At 39.5% G+C, this 16480-nt stretch overlaps 1 protein-coding gene across 10 annotated transcripts; it reads right to left on the reverse strand.

Annotated features, from left to right (window-relative positions):
- Nucleotides 1-628: 628 nt before the first annotated feature.
- Nucleotides 629-16064, reverse strand: LOC146693797 (adapter SH3BGRL-like). Of its 10 annotated transcripts, none has more exons than XM_085429708.1 (12): nucleotides 15889-16064; nucleotides 13685-13870; nucleotides 13424-13504; nucleotides 11237-11311; nucleotides 9427-9630; nucleotides 8912-8941; nucleotides 5566-5589; nucleotides 5115-5141; nucleotides 3878-3904; nucleotides 2779-2820; nucleotides 2217-2278; nucleotides 629-1372 (listed from the first exon to the last, which is right to left on the reverse strand). In XM_085429708.1, the coding sequence occupies exons 1-11, from the start codon at nucleotides 15931-15933 to the stop codon at nucleotides 2261-2263; spliced, it is 759 nt and encodes a 252-aa protein (XP_085285834.1). In that variant the 5' UTR covers nucleotides 15934-16064; the 3' UTR covers nucleotides 629-1372; nucleotides 2217-2260. The 10 variants fall into 10 exon arrangements, with proteins under 10 accessions (XP_085285834.1, XP_085285842.1, XP_085285835.1 ...); XM_085429716.1 differs by lacking the exon at nucleotides 3878-3904 and adding an exon at nucleotides 4549-4579; XM_085429709.1 differs by lacking the exon at nucleotides 5566-5589.
- Nucleotides 16065-16480: the final 416 nt, after the last annotated feature.

Genomic DNA, 16480 nt, shown 5'->3' on the forward strand with positions numbered 1-16480 from the left:
TTTTGGTCAGATCAAGAGAGCTAACACATCTGTAATTAATATTTTCTTCTTTTTTCTTCTACATAATTATCACATTTCATGACAGTTGTCAGGCAAATACTGTAATTTTTACTGTATTAAATTTTTTAACAGTTTTAGTTATTACACTGCCCCCCACTCTAACATGCAGATCAATTTATTTATTGAACTTTTATGTACTATGTGCTTCCTTTCTGAACTTTTGGTTGATATTCTGTCTCTCCATTAAAATTAAACATAATAATAAAACACTTTTCCTTTCTTTGTAAGTGAGCAATCTTACAAATGCAGCAGGAGATCATGTAACCATTTCCCCCACTGTAGTTATTCATTGAAAGAATTTATCTGTGGCATTCCTGCACACATTAGACGTTGGTGAATACTGGGCATAGTAATAATGCCTATCCTGTAAAGCCTGTACTGCACATGCCTGACCCTTTTTTGATCATCTATCTAAAAATAACACTGCATGTTCTCATCCACCTCTACAAGAAAATCTCATGGGACAAGGCATTTGTTTTCCTGTTGACCCCTACACTCCCCAACATGCACAATAGCCCATTCTTCTTTAAATATGCCAACAAAAGAGTTTAAATAAAGATCCACTGAGAATGTTTTTACGAGTCCACTTTATTTTCTTTTCCAACATCTCAGCCACATCTCACTCTTCGTTCAACAAAGTGCATTGATTAGTCAGCATTTCTGGCAGAAGTAGCTGTGGCGGTGGTGGAGGGGTTTGCAGTCTTGCAGCATGTGTCTATTTCCTTTCTCGCTGCCATTAGAAGTCGCAGTTTGAATTTACACACTCGCCGTTAGATAAGGCATGAAGTTAGGAGCACAAGAACAGAACTGTTATGAAAGAGAGTGACTTATGACACTTTGAATCTACAAGCCAGGAGTCACAAGCTAGGATATGCCAGGATTTCCTTCTTCTTCTTTTTTTTTTTTCCTTCATAGGTCGTCGGCCTTTTGTGTTAGAAAACTAGAACTTCTACAAGTACAACATGGGAAAAGGGTCTGAGTTTAACAAAACCACTGTGCATTTTACAAAAAGCTGCTCATGGCAAACAACCAAACCAACACCGCTAGGCTACTCTGCTCGTTTTTCATTACAGTATGTCTGTACACGCAAAATATAAAAATTAAGTCAACATTGCAGTCAACAGGGAAGGGTGTAAGGCAAATGTGGGTTAGGCGTTTTCAGCTGGGATGGAGCCTTCAAGCACATGACCAGTGGTTTCCAGTAGGGTCATGTGCTGCTTTGCGGAGACGTAGAGGGGCTTTCTGATGGGGCTGAGGGGGGCGGGCCAAGTGTCAAGGGTCAGGAAGAGATGGAACGGGAGGCTCCTTCGGGCTGCGACACAAGAAAAACAGATGACTAGAAATAGGTCACACATTACTGAGTTGTCCGTGGTGGCTGAGGAAGACACCACCATCGCCACGCCTGTGCCACCCAGCGTGCCGGCACCTCCTGAGGCACTTCTGAAGCTCACTTAACAGCTTTCACAAACGAGGCGTGACAGGGGCTCGCAGGGGCTGGTGCACAGCTTAGAGAGGAGGGAGGGGAGGAAGGAGAGTGGGCACTGCCACTCTTTCAGGGCCAGCTCTAAAGCTATTCCTTCAGTGGGACATAGAGGCCTTAAACACACAAAAGAGCTAAAAGAAGATTAGAATTTTTAATCACCACAAATATCTTCATTAGTCCCACTGACTCCGAGGGAAAAACAGGGGATAGTGAGATGCTTTGGTGGTGGATCTAGGTGATCCCCAGGCATGCTGTGTACCCACTGAAGCTGTTTGCAGATGAGTCAACAGTGGCAGTCCTCTGCAAACACGCTGCAGCAAGTGCAGGTTAAAAAGATAACTCCTTCCAAACACCAAGGTGAAGTAAGCAGGATCTTAGTGCTTTAATGAAAAACTTGCCTGTTTTAGATATTAATGCATGCCACTGCATCATGCATACAATACAGGTTGCGTAATTGTATTTTGCACAGAGCTTTGTTAACAGGGTCAAAGAAGCACAAAAAAAGAAGGAAAAAAAATCTGTACTGAATGCAAGTTTATCTTTTTAATTAATCTGGTTACATAAATGCCAAAGAGAAAAGCAACACACAGAAGTTTCTAGCCATTCTTCTACCGAGCCACATAACATCGCACTGCCCTCCAGTGGTAAAGCAGAAAAAAGCAGAGGGTTTTACCTGGGGAGCAGTAAATCGACATCATCAGCATCGCTTAGCTTCAACTACTCCGCCTCTTCCTCCTGTTAGAAGACAAAATCATGTATTGATAACCAACACACACACACAGAAAGCAGAGACACGTGGCAGTGGTAGAAGGTCGGATTAAAATCTGTTTAAAGTGCCTTTGTGTATTCTATTCTAATGTTTCTAACGGTGCAAGCTTTAATTTGTGGGGAGAAAAAAAAAAAAAAAAAAGGAAGCGATCCCAATGATAGCTGAGACTCTCTCGTTGTTAAACCTTTTACCTGGATGCGTCTCATCAACCGGAGAAGGATTTGTGGGATTCAAAGTGGAAAGACTGCAGTTGTTTCTTAGTTTGTTGCATAAATAAAACAAAACTATTTGAATTGCAATTTAAAAAAAAAAAAAAAAAAAACCCACAGTCTTTACTATGAGTGAGCTACCAAGATGTGTGATGTGTGTTTGTGTCGCACACAAAGATCTTCCCTCTTTACAACACTGGACCAGGCATGGCAAGCACAGGCAGAAGACCACATGTGACAAACTGCTGTAATACTACCTGTGTTTCTTCCAACTCTTCTTCTTCTTCCTCTTCCTCCTCCTTTGAAAAAATTAAAAAATAAAAAAAGAAGAGGGAGGGGCTATGTGAAGTCATGGCTTAAATAGGGAGAAGGTGAGACGACTTCCCATGTTAGTGGCTGTGTTAAGGATGGGTTAAAAATGGAGAAGATGTCAAGCGTGGGCAGTGGTGATGACAGCAGGGTCGGAAAAAAAACTGAGGAAACTAGTTATGGAGTTCTGTTTTTAATGAGATGACCTAAGTGAGACAAGAGTGGTGCTTAAGCAGGCGCACCGTGTAACATGAGGTTAAACTGCGTGTCACGTGTTTTAAGTGTTACCACTCAAGCCGCGAATGCTGTTCCTGGTTAGTCTTGAAGTAAACAACACGCTCACTGAGGTTATCTATTATTCGATCCTACAACCACTTTATTCCAACAGGTGACCCAAACTAAGAGAGCAGTAAGCCTGGAAACAACGCAGTGTGTCGTCTAACGTGAAATGTTTTTTCTTTTTCTGAGTATTGCATGAGAACAAGATGTGCTCCGTCTCCTCCATCTTCTTTGAAACTTGTCACATCCACTTCACGTCCACTTTCTTCAGATTGCTCTTGGCAAAAAAGGAACAAAAGCCATGGCTTCTTTAAAAAGAAAAAAAAATGTCATCCTGTCAAGTCAGTGCGCCCCATCTCCCAGTACAACAAAACCAAACATGTCCGAGTTATCCTCACGTGCGTGCAGGCCAAGTTTTAAAAGAAGACAACGGAACGTTCAAGCGTTTTTTTTTTAGGTATCAAAACTAAAAAAGGGAAAACGTCTTGGCAGACTTGCAGAATGTTTCTCTGTGAAAGTTTCATAAAAGTTTGCTCCAACTCTGAACAACCTCATCTTTGTCCTGGCTTGTTTGAGGCCATATGAGTTCTACTGCAAACAATATTCACTGAACCAATGACAAGTACGATCTTGAGGAGAGAGAGTTCGCCTGAACATGTGCACACAGTCTTTCTCTGCAATCGGATCATGCATGAAAAGAAAAATCTCAGTCTCTGTGTGATTCACACCGTGCAAAACTTATACAAAGATTCTATAATCCAGATATACCTCTTGCACTTCAGCCTCTTCTTCCTCCTGTGGAACACAAAATCAGGCAGTTTTGAAAAAGAAACCAACATTATGGTCCATATGTGACTCGCATATCTGTTACTACATGAAATCCACCTTTAAGGTTTAGGTCAAATATGATCAGGTTTATCATGCTGCAAACCAGCAGGCATGTCCATGGAAAGTGGACCTAAAAGTCCATGCAGCACACCAAAAGAAAGAAGGAGAAAGGGAGAGAAGGGCAAGTCTGTCAAGCTTTAAAAAAATTAATTAATTAATTTAAAAAAAAAAAAAAAAAAAAAAGTAGAACCACCAGAAACTACAGCACTGCCTTGTTCGTCTTGCTCCTGCAAGAGAGGTTGGACAAGGACAAAACAGATGGGAAGGAAGAGTGGAAAAACGGCAGGGCGAAGCACTGAAGCATAAGCAGCGTAAACTCAAGCAGAGGCTGGAATGTCTCTGAGAAGCAGAGCCCTTTTCACACAGCACTTAGAACCAGACTTTTTTTTTTTTTTTTTTAAAACAACTTTTTGAACCAACTGATTATTCATTGTGTTGGTGTGTTGCAGGGGGCAGAGTCTGATTTAGGGAATGGTTAAAGTGTGGACTCTTTAGAGGAGCTACCCTTGAGATGAGCAACGCTGGGTGAAAAACCGGCTGGGCTGACTCACCAGACTTCAAACCCTGTCCACAGGGTGCAGACTGAAAAACAGTGCAAGAGCAAGTGTGTGAGTTTGCTTTTTGAAAGTTGGGTCACATGAAGTTGAAAAGTTTTGGGGATGTGTCCTGACAGGCAAAATCCAGGGCAAAAAAAGGCCCACAAAACACTCTTTCAACATAATGACATAACTGAGGAAAATGGATTATTACATTGTTACCATGATTGTCTTTTTTAATGAGCCCTATATTGGTCATTTCTTTATGAGAATTACTTGAGGTGCTGTATTAATCATCACTCTGGATGATACGTCTTTGACTTGTGTTGTTTTTTTGGTCTTTTAGCATTTTACTCTGACCCTTTGTTATCACAGACACGAGGCGACCAATTCATTGTTTCTGGCAAAAGACAAAATATGCTAACAAATAGTGAAATACTAATCATTGAAGGAATGCTTGAGGTGTGAAAGAGATTAATAATCTGACAAAGTAATGAGTCACTAAACAAAAACAACAAAAAGAAAAAAACAAGACAAACTCAGGAAGGCTAGAAGCAGTTTAAAATAAAACATGAATCTACCTCAAGCTGTCGTAGCTCTTCTTCCTCCTAAAAAAAAAAAAAAAAAGAAAAAGAAAAAGTAACAGGCAGCAGGTCAGCCGGCTGTGTGGGGAGCAAAAGAGCACAACAGGCATGTGGTATGGAAATGTCTTATGATTTCAAATGAAACTATGGGAACAGTCGAAGTTGTCAGGAAGCAGCTAGAAAACTGGGAAGAAATGAGGAACGGGATGTTAGCAGAAAGACAGGAAAGGTCAAAAAAAAAAAAAAACTTGAGGAGATCGTAATAAAGAGAGAGTAGAGAGAGGGGTAGACAGGTGAAGTCTTCAAAGTTGGCAATTTAAAAGGCAGACCAAGACCCTCCCAAACCCATCTGGACGACCTTCCCTGATATCTGCACCATCAAACCCACACTGCTGATGACTGTATGGAGGAACCGCACAGAAAGAGACGAACAGAGAAGCACAGTTACCTCTGACTGCAAATCCTCTTCCTCCTGGAGGGAGCAAACCAAGAGGGCAAAGGAGTCAAATGTCATACAGCGTGTGTGTGTTTGTGTACACGAGGAACCAGCAGACACAGCTCTGATATTGATGCATCTAGACCAGGGGTGTCAAACACAAGGCCCGGGGACCAGAATCAGCCCCGCAAAGACCTCAATCAAGCTCATTGGGGGAAATGTGAATTAAGGCATAAATATTGGATTTTAAACTGTATTTTACTAAGTTTTGCTGCTTTTCCTACAGATAAAGACCTTTTAGCATTCTTGCATTTACTACAGCAGCATTTCTTTATTGTGCATAAAAACTGAGAAATACTGAAATTAATTTATATTAAAGGGGATTAAATGCGTCATTAAACTGTATGTGGGCTGTATGTTGGCCACAATGTAAATTGAGTTTGACCCCCCTGACCTAGCCTGTGTGAAATGAGTCAGGTGAGGGATGGGCTGGAACATGAACTCAAAAAAAACAAAAAAAAACAACAACATATCAACTCTGAAATGCTAAATGAGATCAGTCATTTGGTGTTTAACGCGTGAGTCAATTAGGCAGCTTTTTTTAATGTGTATGTGTTAGTCCCCATAGGGAAATAGTTCCTCTGCATTTAACCCATTCACCCAGTGAAGCAGTGGGCAGCCACCAATGCAGCGCCCGGGGAGCAGTGTGAAGGGACGGTACCTTGCTCAGGGGTAGGGATGGGTATCGTTTAGGTTTTATCCGATACCAGTACCAAACCGGTACTTTTGAAACTGTGCCAGTGCTTAAACCGGTGCTTAAAGAATAGAGAACACATAATTGGTCCAAAACACTCATGTTCAGCTGTTTTTTTTTTGTAAAAAGATAACAATGTGTGCCTTTTCTGCAGCTATAGGGGATTTATGGCATCACTCTTGGCTGGAAGCAGTGCTTAAACAATGGAAAAAATACAAACTTTGTCCAAAAACCTCTCATGTTTGGCTGTTTTCCACTTTTTCTTTTAGCCTCATTTTAGCCTTTTTGGCCAGGGTGAAGGGAGTATCTGCCATTAAACAAGAAGACAGCCTCATGTAACTACGACGGTGTTTGCTAGTTCACCTTACATGCCTTCATGTAATAATGTGGTTAGCCTACTCAACGTAAATTACACACGAACAACATTAAGCTACTCACGCAGAGAAGAACGGCTGCTGCTGCCATCATCATCCGTCATCATCCTGCTACACTGGCAGGGCTAGGGGCCAGGACTCTACTCTTCGGGTTTTTTGCAGATGTTGCTAACTCCGGGTCCGATAACAGGCATCACACCCGCAGTAGATGTGCTCAATGTGAGGTCTCACAGCAAGCTATCAAATACGGCGCATTTCTCGGCTTTTAAAAAACCCTATACGTCGCCAGGTGTTTCATCAGTTTTGAGATGTTACCTCCTTTGCACAGTATCACCTTAAAGCACTTGTTGCAGGCTGCTGAGTTTGCATATTTTGCTGTGAAGTACAGCCAGACTTTGACCGCTTCGCTTTGGGCATTTTTAATCTGTAGCTCTGCTCTAAAAGAACGTACGTACCTGGGCCCGCCTACTACGCTCACAAAGGTAAAATGATTGGCTGGAATCCAAAGTGTATGACATCTCAGGAAAAAAAGCACCGAAATAAAGCACCGAAATGTGCGCTTCCTTTCGGTCTGGTTACTACCGTTTATGTCAGAACCGGTGCCGTAATGGCACCAGATACCGGTACCCATCCCTACTCAGGGGTACCTCAGGGTAGCCGTTCAGTGGAGTCGAACCCCCGACCTTCCGATCATGGGGCCACCACTCTACCTACTGAGCTATACTTGCATTCAGCCTATCTCAGTTAGAACTGCTTTAAAACCCCGTATTATAAGTGTTTACACTGCACAAGATTAAAAGACATATTTTAAATAGCAGAGGTTTCTTAAGCACTCAGATTTTTGTAAACAGTGAAAGTGATGGGAGACAAAGAGAGAGAAAAATTCTCACTGGCCTTGACAAGCACAGAGTGAGGGAGGTGGTACAGCATGTTTTCACTGCTATTCAAAAGTGTGGGGTCACACAGAAAAATTCACATTTTTCAAAGACTCGCCTTAAACTTTAAATGAATAGAAAATACAGTGAAGAAATCAAGGTTAGCCACAATGAGAAGTTCATCCTTCCAACTCTGGTGTCATTAAACACACCTTTGCAGAGCAGTTTGTTAAAGTAATATGGAAACCTTCCCCCCACGCTTCCTACAGTAAACTAAGTCACTTCCCACAGCAACTCAGGGACTGGTCACTCTGTTATCACAGAATAGCAGCTTACTGCATCTTCTCCAAAGAGATATACCGAAATCTTCCCAGAACAGAGTAAACTCTCTGCTATGAAGTCTTAAGGATCTTAAATTTGGGGGGGGGGGGGGGGGGGTCCATTTCCTTGGATGGAATAGTCCTGGTTTTTTAGAACAAGAAGACTTAAGTTTTAGAAAAGGGCTCTTTTGGGGCCGTTATGAGACTGCAACTGACTCACGCAGACTAATGCTTCACACACTCGACTAGCCAAATTTAAATTGTTCCTTTGGAGGTATAATAATTCATTTTTGGAAGTTATTTGATGCTCAAAAAACCTAGAATGTTGTAACTATGCATTAATAAGTGTGTAATTCAATTTTCCAACAATTTTATGTATTCTCATAAACTTAGTGTCCAAGCCCAATAATGTTAGGTCAATTTCAAAGAAAGTTTCACTAACACTGGCTAACAGGGGCTAACAGCAGCTAACAGTAGCAGAAACAGCAGTGCTTACCGATAGAAAAGTTCAATCTATCCTCAACAACTCACCTGGCTATGGCTGCCATTGGACAGAAGTGAGATTCACTGCCTTCTAGCAGACTCCTTTCACAAAATTTTACATCCAAAATAATGTAAAAAAAAAAAAAATTAAAAAAATTAAAAAAAATTTAAGTGACCCAAAACTTTTTAGAAATCTTTTATAAGTTTAGCTCATGTCAGTGTCCGAAAGTCTGAATGACTGGCAAGTACACGTGTTTGGGTAAAGGTGAAGACTGGTCTAAACCAGCAATGACTGCTAAGAAAAGAAAGAATTAATAAGCACCCGCTTAAATTATTCTGCATGCGTTGCACAGTATGTTAATAAATTATTTTCCCTCTCAAATAAAAAAGATGAAGAACACATGTCATTTATTGAATGCACATAGTTATTAAAAATGCTGGGATAGTAACTGCTGCTGTTTCTGTGTATTGTGTCTATAAAACATCAATAAAGCACTGTTCCCTATTAAATAGTGAAATAAGTGTTACGTGAATTTTTTTAGATAATCTCACCTGCTCTTCTTCCTCTTCTGCTTGGCCCTCCTGACAGTGGAGATAAGATAGCATTAGAGACATCAGAGACCACACACACACACACACACACACACACACACGACAGAGTGAGGAGTTTCTGGGGACCCTATACTAACACACCTTGACCAGGATAGTTAACAGTAAGTGAATTGTGTCATCAACTCAAAAACCAAACATAAGACACCTAATGGAATTGACAGAAAGGCAATAATAAATAAATTAAACATCCACTGGCAATGATGAGACGTGTAAGAATGATGATTAGGGATCTCGGCGAGGTGAATTAGTAAATTACTGAGTCCAGGGAAGGAGACTTGAGGAGAAGATGCAGATACAAGGTTGACAGGAACTTGAAAATGAGGGAAACCTTAAATGTGGAGTAAAGGAGGAGATTAAAGGGAAAACAAGGATTCTGAGTGGAAGAAATTGGCATTCCAAGGATGGAGGCAGAGGAAAAACGAAGGGAGATTAGGGTCTAGTTAAGGCGCAATTACAGTGTCTTCTGTGACCTCGTCTGTTTCTTCCACTGCTGCTTCCTCCTCCTCCTTCACTGTGGGGGCTTCGTCTCCTACCGATTCTGCAGTCTCTTCCTTTGCTGCCCCCTCCTGTTCCTCCTCATCACCCTCACCTTCTTCATTCTCATCAGTGGCCTGCTTCACCTCTTTATTTGAATCCCCATTACGATCCTCCACTGGAACCTTGTTATTGTAAGGTGTAAACAATAGTGTGTGAAAGAAGAAATACACAAAGAAATAAAAAAAAATCTGATATACTACTTCAGGCACTGCTTTAGCAGCATTACGATGGTTGGCTCATCAGATGGAAAGGTTTATGAACTCAAAACAATGATGTTATCCTGGTAGGTTGTCATCCAGTTAAAAAAATAAATAAATAAATAAAAATAGGAAGGGAAAGCTAAAAAGTCAAGGTGTAGGTTGTTAGAAAACAAATCCAAAGTTGGATATGCTAAAAATTAATACTGACATTTTAAAATGAGAATATAGATATTTTTCTCTTTTCTGTAAAAAAAATATTAAGTTACAGCTAACGGCAAATTAGCTTAACTTAGCCTAACACGAAACCTGTAAAAGGAAGAAACAAACAAAGAAAAACAGGTAACAGTATTTGTCCAACATTCATTAGTTTAAAAAGTTTACTGCGCCAGATTAAACACACCAAATGTAACGTGTTAATTGTGAAGCACTCATTTGCTAGATTACCTGTTTTTACCATGTCTGCTAAGCTAATACTAGCATAATTTCACATTAAATTTTCAGTTATAAGAGAGGTACAATATGGGTTGTTTTTTTTTTAACATATTGTGTTATATCTCTTTCAAATAGCCAATAAGTATCTTTATCCAAATGTCAAACTATTCTTCTACAAGGCTAAATCTAAAAAAATCTTATTCACATTGTTAGTTCAATTAACCAGAAATACAGGTTTGGTCTAAAGTAGTTTGGCGCTGTCTTTCTGAAGCAGGCCGATGTGAAAAGTGTTCCTGGACTGTCACAGTTAAACGCAGTCATCATTTACAATACAGGTTTTTGGCTTTGTCTCTTATGTGAAGAGACTGATGAAAATTTATTGATCTCATATTGAGAATATATACTGTAACTGGAAATCCTAAATATATTATTAGCAAATTGTTGACTACTAAGTCACGTTTTCTCTGCCATATGACTCTTCTGAAGCATTGCCTACTTCAGAGACTAAAATTATAAAATTGTGATAAAAATGATAAAGAACATGAAATGTAACAGTAAAATGCAATATTGTTGCAAATAGGACAAGAGATCAGTGCTGCAGAAAATCGTTACTCTTGGGGCTAAAATTTGGGAAATTAGAAAGGGAAATCTGGGCTACGGTAGGTAAGCTCTAGTGAACTGAGAACTAGCAGGAATTTTCTCGTGGTAATAATCTTGTCAGAAATAAAGATGTTATTAAATATATCTATTAGAAAAAAATGCTTTTGATAAAAATAAAACATCAAATTTTACGATTTACACACAATAATACCACAGTTTGGTTGCTTCACAGCCCTTTGGCAGTCTGAACACAGCAATGCAGTGTCACAGTGTTATGATGACAAATCAGAATAGTGTGTTATTATGAGCTCACATTTCTCACTCATGCAACACCAGAATAAGTCGATGTGGTAGATGAGACGGGGCAGCCATGAAGAAATTAGGAATCTCTTTAAGTCACCAGTTATGGACAGAAGGAAAGTTGTTAAGTGACGCTGAAAATTTAAGATGAGACACGGAGAAAAGAAACTAAACACAGACTAAATGAAGGCATTACTATTGTGTCGTCAAGGTTTTCCTCAGCATGGGTGCCATTCTCCACAATGTTATCCTTGTCAGCTTGCTCTGCTTCCTGTACCAAGGAAATTACCAGGTTTAACACAATCGCGTTGACATTTAGTGTCCGGATAACTTGCCAAAATGTCCACGGCATGTTTTTGTTTCTTTTAGTCACTCAGATCTGGTTACCTACAAAACAAGTTCCACTGCATCTAATTTCAACACATTTAATTGTTAAAGAAAAAACAAATTTCAGTTTTAAATTTTAAATTAATTGAATTTTGAAAAATGTGTTCGAATCTCACATCAGTCAAAAGCAGATATATGAAGACTGGAACTTTGGATAAATACAGTTAGGGCCATAATTACCTCCACAGCGGATTTTAAACCAAACAATTAAGATAGGATTGAAGTGCTAAACTTCCGTTTCAGTGGTTTAACTAAAGCAATTTAGCAATTACAGCCATTTTTATACACACTTCCCCATTTTCAGAGTCTCAAAGGTAATTAACTGATTCATTTTCACAAATCACCTGCTTGCTTAACACCAAAATGCCAGGGACATCACAGACAGTTAAAATGGATGAATACAACTTTACAACATCGAGAACACTCGTCACAAGGTAGGCATCTCATTGTCAAGACCTACAGTCAAGACCCTTATTAAATGTAAATACAGAAAGTTTACAACAAGTTGCAAACCTCCGGTTACACTCAAGAGCAAGAAAGTCAGGTTAGAGACAGAAAACATCTAAAGGAGCCTGAACAGCTCTGAAAAAATTCTTTGGACAGAAACAGAAACTAAGATGCAAAAGAATAATTGGAAGAAAAAAGTAAGTAGAAGGAGAGAAATACTGTAGATGTTATAACATGGGCATGTATGGCTGCCAGTACATCTGGGTCACTAGTGTTTATGATTATGTGACTGACAAAAGCAGCAGGATGAACTGTGAAGTGTACAGATCTGCACCCTCTGCTCAGATTTAGCCAAATGCTGCAAAACTGATCAAACAGCTTCACAATGCAAATGTATATCAACCCAAAGCGTGCTGCAAAAGAAACCCATGAGTTCCTCAAGGCAAAGAAACATGATACTCACAATGGCCAAGTCAGGCATCTGAGCTCAACCCAACAGAGCAGCTTCGTAGTTATTAAATACAAAATCAAATGCAGAAGAAGCAACAAGTGAAGGTGGCTGCAGTAAAAAGCTGGCAGAGCATCTTAAACAAGGAAACACCACATTTGGTGATAACCATAGGTTCTACAATCAGGAGGTCATTAAAAAAAACAAAAAAAAAAACAATAAACAATCCTTATATTTAAAACTATACTAGTTGTCCGATTACTTTTGAAGATCAGAAAAGTGATTACTTTGTACAAAAAGGGCTGTTTTTCATAAACAGTTAACACTTAACTGATGTTAAACTTCCTGAATTAAAGCCAATAGTCTGCACTTCAATCACATTTTGGCTGATCTAAATCCCACTGCATTGGTGCAAAGAGTTAAAACTACAAAACGTGTAATAGTTCAAATACTTATGGACTAAAGTGCAGCCTAAACTAGGTACACACAACCTAAGTTCTGAAAGAATTTTCCTGTGATGAGCATAAACGTGGACTAAATTATTTAATATATGAATAAAGGAAGAGAGACTATTTGTTGCATCTTTGTTTTTACTTGTACGTTATGACAGCACAGATGTTCTTATTTAATTGGGAATTTTGTTGTACACATGAAGTTTTGAAAATTCATCATGGTATTTTCAGACTTTTTATTGTTTTATGAGCCATAAATGATAGGAACCCCCTCATTATAAGAAGGGAGTTAAACCTGTTTGTGTCCAAAATGATAGCTGGATACATTGATTTCATCTGATTACAAACCTTTCAATAACAATAAAGAAGAGCATTTATTCTTCTGACATTCTTTTGATTCAAATTAATCACCTTAAACTCTCAAGTCTTACCTGGAAAACTAAAACATAATGTATCATAATGTTGCAATTCATATACAATCGATAAAAGAATATTGTGTATTGAAGAAAGTCAAAGCAGAATTAGTCCAAGCTGAATTGTTGGACTAACTCTGTTGTATCAGTACTGAAGTAAAAGATTAGAGATATTAGAGAAGAAATGTGGCTTTTGCATACGTTTTCCACAACATACAGTAGAAAATAATACTGACCTTTGACCCAGGAGGAGGGGGCAACCCCAGGAAGGTGTACACTAAATTGTCCTCTTTGGCATCAAAGAATGTGTCGTAGTCCTGCACAAGATTTAGAGATCTAAATCAATACAATAATTTACTTTCCCTCCAATTTTAACTTTGTTGCTACAGTTGTTCCATTACAGACATTAAAGTGCATTTCCTATGCTTTTCTCTCAATATTCTGAAGGTAGACACAAGTTAAAAACATTGGCGTATCTGAATGCGATGTATACTCACCCCACAATAACTCTCTTCGTTGAAGATTTGTGGGGGGAGGGGGATGCCGTTGGCTGGCTTCTTGTCCTCAGGGACGTTCTGCCTCATCCACATGCGGTTGTCCTCATTGCACGCGATGTCCAGTGGAGTGTAGTCAACTTTAAGAGCCTCCAAGAAGCCAACCACATCTTGCTGCTTCTTCTTGATCTGCGAGGCAGAGAAATCCTCCCTGATTGCACTGTATATGAGGAGAAGCCTGGAATATTTAACCTCAGGATGGCAGCTGCAGCATTCTGGGGTTTGGAATATCAACTAACATTATTTAAATGACAGCATGGATTCACATCTGATGCTCTACATAGTGCTCCCTTCCCATCCTCTCCTACTAAGTAAACACAGAAACCATTGACAACAATTTAAAAGAAGTACGAGTTTTACTTTATTTTTGCATTATTTTTTTACTTGGTTTATTATTATTGTCTATGTAACAGGTGTCCTATCTTCTGTGTATTTTTTACTTATCTTGTTTTCATTTTGTATTTTTTTTATTAATATTTATTGAGCTTTTCTACTTCATCTATCATAGTATATAAGTTGTTACAGGTTGTGTTTTACGCTGTGGCTTAATTTCATTTCCCACGCAACTATCTCAGGCTTTGCAGTCAATGGTCTCAAAATGAGAAAGCAGGTGAGCAGCAGTTGTCTGGGCAGAAATCCATCGTTGATACCAGAGGTCTACCAGAGGCTTCAAGCTGATAGCAAGGCAATGCTAACTAAAAGAAAAAAGAAAAAAAAAACTCTTGTATGCAGAAGAGCATCTTTGAATGCACAGTACATCAAACCTTGAAGCAAATGGACTACAGCAGCAGAAGACCACACCAGGTGCCACTCCTGTCATTTAAAGACAAGAAATTGAGACTACGATTCACACAGGCTCATCAACTGGACAACAGAAGACTAAAAACATCGCCTCGTCCTGTGAGTCTTGAGTTTTTCTGCAATGTTCGAATAGGGTCAGAATTTAGTGTACACAAAATGCTTCCATCCTGCCTTTTATCAACAGTTCAGGTTGCTGGTGGTTGTGTAACGGATGTGGATCTCAGTACAATTAGCCCCCTTAGTACCAACTGAGCACCATTTAAACACCACAGCCTACTGGAGTATTGATTGCTGCTGACCCTGTCCATCCCTTTATGACCTAACAAGGTGTGCCTCATAAAGCGACTCTTGAGTGTATATTATCTGATCTTATTTTATTTTAAGCCCTTAAATAAGCAGAAACACAACATGATTGCTTTTTCAAGCTTCTCAGATGCCAACATATGCTATTATCCTTGTGTTATATGGTGTTGAATGACTAATAGTTTTCTGTTTTGGTCTGTTAATAATCCATAATCCATGTTTCTGGGCTCTGGTGAAGGTTGAATGTCTTCATGTTTGATCTTTTTACTTGTATCTACATCTGCTGACAGATCATATTTAAACTGATAAAAAAAAAACTGATTAAAAAGTGTAAAAATGAAAAAATAAATCAATAAAAAAAATACAAACAGCAGGGTCGAAAAAGGGACAAATAAGAGGATAAACAACGATACATTTTCTAAGAGTTAATGAGGACTGTTGTGGTCAGTCATTGAGTGTCATCTGCTAATACGGGTAGATGACCATACCCGCATGAAACAAGTCCACTCAAAGGATAAACCCCAAGTAGTGTGTGTTGTGATACAACACTGCTAAGTGGGCCCCAACCACTTTAGCATGGCCAAAAGTGGATGTAAGAAATAAATTCACCCTCCCCTCTGCTGTTATCATCCCACCTAACATATACACCGTTACCTCAATGCGAGTCTGACTTAAAGTTTCATGTTAAATCTCTTTTTGGGGGAGACACCGACGTCAAGCGTCTGCATGTGGAGGTCCTTAACATGCAAAAAAAAAAAAAAAAAAAAAAAACTTTGGGAGCCCCTGTTCTAGAAAGCTCTGCATATAAATCACATCGACCTGCGAGACAATTAAACAAAGAACCAGAGCCTCTCAGGCGTAAACTCAGGCACAAATCAAACCGTGCACTTGCCTGCAGTGTTTAGATATGCCTAATAAAAGTCAAGTCACATTCATTTCGAGGTTTAACGCTCTCGTGTCACTGTATGAGTGACAGTCCTGGCCGGTTACAACCACAAAAGTTCACTTTAAGAGAAATAAATCCTTTGGAGTAAAAAGCTTACCGCTGTGGATCCCGACGAAGACGCGAGGAAAACTTTAATGACCATTTTGCTACAATTTATTTTGTCGACTATGCAACAAGCGGTCTCTTAAAGGAGCAGGCAGCCTTCTCTATTATTAGAGCACACCCTGGACGGAGACATAGCACAGCGATCACTCACTCACACACACACACGGTTATTTTTGTCTCCAGGCTCCATTAGTGAGGGTCGGCCCGTAGGGGCGCAGCACTACTCACAAACACTGATTGGCAACTTCAGCTGTCTGTCGGTGAGGGAGGGGGCGCAGTGGAGCTGGTTCCCAGCGTCCTGCTGAGTGCATATATGGACAGAAATAGCACTGACCAGCACTATAGGCTGACAGGTTTTCAAACCCGGTGTTGTGCCAAAAAGTGATCGGCTGCCAAAAACTGTATTCCGATGTTTCTGTATGTTTTCTTTGCGTGACACCTTTGCTTATATTGGTAAAGATATTGTGGTGAAAAGGTTTTTACAAAGGGATCATACATAAAATAAAGAAATTGTGTTTTTGCAAGTAATCTTTATGACTCTGTGTTACTTTACCTACATGTTAATCCTAAAAATTATTAAAATA

Source organism: Copadichromis virginalis, linkage group LG14, assembly GCF_057382275.1.
Source record: "Copadichromis virginalis isolate Kocher_CV1m ecotype Utaka linkage group LG14, C_Virginalis_male_GT1.1, whole genome shotgun sequence".
Lineage (NCBI taxonomy): Eukaryota > Metazoa > Chordata > Actinopteri > Cichliformes > Cichlidae > Copadichromis > Copadichromis virginalis.